Source organism: Austrofundulus limnaeus, unplaced genomic scaffold (genome assembly GCF_001266775.1).
Source record: "Austrofundulus limnaeus strain Quisiro unplaced genomic scaffold, Austrofundulus_limnaeus-1.0 Scaffold262, whole genome shotgun sequence".
Classification (NCBI taxonomy): domain Eukaryota; kingdom Metazoa; phylum Chordata; class Actinopteri; order Cyprinodontiformes; family Rivulidae; genus Austrofundulus; species Austrofundulus limnaeus.
In genome coordinates this window covers 521,755-524,841 of record NW_013952664.1, presented here as the reverse complement: position 1 = coordinate 524,841, position 3,087 = coordinate 521,755, and the positions used below count along the sequence as shown (strand labels likewise).

At 39.7% G+C, this 3,087-nt stretch overlaps 1 protein-coding gene across 1 annotated transcript in view; it reads right to left on the bottom strand.

Annotated features, from left to right (window-relative positions):
* The window catches only part of sema3c (sema domain, immunoglobulin domain (Ig), short basic domain, secreted, (semaphorin) 3C), a gene marked incomplete at its 5' end in the record, with an annotated part of 52,517 nt that overhangs the window by 3,795 nt on the left and 45,635 nt on the right, over nt 1-3,087 (bottom strand). The window contains 3 exon segments of the mRNA XM_014020664.1: nt 948-1,015; nt 2,596-2,753; nt 2,857-2,898. Coding sequence (XP_013876118.1) covers nt 948-1,015; nt 2,596-2,753; nt 2,857-2,898 — 268 coding nt within the window.

Below are 3,087 nucleotides of genomic sequence, written 5' to 3'. Positions count from 1 at the left end.
GTATGCGAACTGGACCGAACGTCAGTCAAACAAGACCCAACACTTTTATTCCTGATTTAAACTAGCGATCTTGTGAAAAGCTGCGTGCTTTTATTTTTTTCTGTCAGGCTGTCTGAGTGAAAATCCTCCACCTCAGACGTTCAGAGATGTAACTCTCTGTGATACTGTGGTCACTCTCCATGTAGCATCAATTATGCTAATGCTAGCTGCCTGTCACGTACTCTCGTCCTGGCCACACCTCCGCTCTCTAACCCCCCTTCCCCTACCCACTTTGATGCATTTTTCAAATTTCGCCTTGGGGCGGAGTTATCTTTTCACAGGTGGGGTAAGATACACTTTAAAGGCCACCCAGATGAAGTATCTGATAATAGTAGTCACCTGATTTTTGTTTTATTTCTTGTACCTGTTAAGSTTTATGGTTATAAACAATAACTATGTTACCTGTTTTAGATAATATATACAGACAGAAAAATACACAATTATTAGCTTATTTTGCTAATAATAATCAGAGTTGCAACTAGAATGTGGATATACGTCATTCTAAAATATGATGTGGGACTTAGAAAAAACAAAACAAAAATAAAAGCAGGGGTGGGCACAGTTACGCTAAGCTGCTAACAGCGGAMTTAGCTTTTTTGCAAAYTTTGGAAACWGTTAGCAGATTTTAAGTCCACTAAAAAATTCACAACTTCAAATCCTTTATTTTTATGCGATTTATCTTAAATTAAATAAAAATATCACCTCTTACAAGCAGGGCTGAACRTGTCAGRCATCGTGTGTGTAGCATGTAGCATCTTTAGCAGCTACACTTTGGACTTTAGACTTTAATGAAACACTTATAAAGAGGTGTAGATATTGGGAATTGGAGGATTATTGAGCTAGTTACACTCCAAAAGTTTTAAAGCCCACTTTAAAATATATGAACGTCTCCTTTAAGTATTAATTACCTTTTAAATTAAATCCTCGACACTGAACGAGTGGATTTCCATGCATGATATCCTGCCTTCTGCTTCTCCTGCAGAAAAAAGGAACACATATTTCAGTACAGGCCACAAAAAGACACAGCAATAACATCCTTCCTCCTTTCAGAATAAAAGTGCGTGAGGAAGCTCGCGTTGCCAAAAACAACATGAGGAAAATCTGCTCACATTCAGAACTGCCTGCAAACAGCTGACATATTTATAAAAAATGAAAAAAAWAATAAACTTTTGCAGGACAGAACTAAACCCGACCCAAACTGTCAGAATACCCGCAGCTGGTCCTCATAGAAACAGGGCTTTAGAGGCGAGGTATGGTTCGGTTCTGCTCGGTCTGTGTTCTGTCTGCAGGCAGAGGGTGGGGTGGGGGTTGGGGGGAACGACAGCAGCATTTGTGACACGGCTCCCTCTCGAGCCGTCCGCTGATGGTTCCCAGTCATCTGATCCCCGCTGCACTCCCAATCTGTGGGACCAAGCTTTCTGTTCTGCTCTGAAAGATTATTCATCATCTGCTGCCCACATTCTGCTCCTCTCATCGGATTCACGTTTTATTGTTTAACTGGTGAATCACTGGAGTTTCAATGCATATTGAGTGGAAAAAAGAGCATAAAAACCTCATTCACTGCCTGTAATAGAATGAAAATTGATTTTAATGTTTTGGTCAAATTTGGTAAACAATWTTATGCGGAATTTGATGAGGGATCGTCGAATTATGTGAGACAYGTGCTCCCAGAGTACTATATGCTGTGAACCAGTCTCAGCTACCACCACACCAAATTTTACCCCAGTTCTTGTGAAATGAACAGAGTTATAGCCTTTTTTAYATTGGCTAATTTTAATTAGCTGTGAYGRCCATCTTGACTCGGATCAACTCCAAAAGGTAATCATTTGCAGACGTACAACCAGCGATTATTTTCTGAGAGTTTCAAGAAAATCCCTTTATTTTTCTTGGAGAAATTTTACTAACAGACAAAAAGGAATTGAAACAAACAGTTATTGCCAAGTTTTAAGCTAATGTATTGCGCAAGGTGTTGCACTTGGACTATATGTTGGGGCTGAAGATCAGTTGTTAACACACAAAACGTTTGCTCGGTGTCAGCAACATTTGCTGAGTTGCGGCAATTTTTGCATTTGTCATGGTTGCTTAGCTGTGGCAGCYATCTTGAAAGTTGTTATCTCCAAAAGCAAGTCAGTTGTAGATGTATATCCAGTAATTACTTCCGGAAATTTTCATTAAAATATGCTAAGTGATTCATGAGATATTTTGCTAACAGACACATGGAGTTGACTAATAGCTTTTGGCAGTGCTTTTATGTGTTGTAACTCTCAGCTACTACCAAACCAAATTTTACCTTAATGTTTGTAATATCAGCCGAAGTCTAGTCATTTTTGATTTTGATTTTTTTTAGCTGTTGCGCCCATGTTGAATGTGGCTGGCTTCAAAAGTTATTCAGTTGTAGATGTACATCCAATAATTACATGCTTTGAGTTTCAATAGAAATTATCAAGTGGTTCAAGAGATATTTTGCTAACAGTGCAAACAAAAACACTAATTTTCAGTAACAGTGATGTAAAATGGTATGAAACTGCAGCTCTAGATCTGGAACCCTTTCTGTACCTTTTGCCAGATGGATAGAAGCGCGAGCAGCTCAGTCCGTCCCAGGCGCAGTAGGGGTCTCTGGCGAGGCAGCAGTCAGCGCAGGCCGAGCCGTAGGCGTGGCAGCGGTGCAGGGAGACCTGCGAGACCCCAAACTCGGAGCTGACGTACAGCTGTTGCTGCGAAAACCAAAACGAGAGCGTTTTCTCCCCATCTTATTATACAGCAACAAATTATGCTTTAAACAGCAGAAATGGAGACGAAATTAAAAAAGCTGCTTACTTTTTTGGAGGATATCCTGAGGTTTGTGACAGGAGCTTGATTCTGAACCAAAAAACAAAACAGAAAATAAACAGGTGATCATGTTTTTATGGAGAGAAAATAGACCAATTAAGTTTGTGTGAGTGTAATAAAGTTTGTCTGCGCGTAATAAAGTTTGTGTGAGTGTAATAAAGTTTGTCTGCGTGCAATAAAGTTTGTGTGTGTGTGTAATAAAGTTTGTCTGCGTGCAAT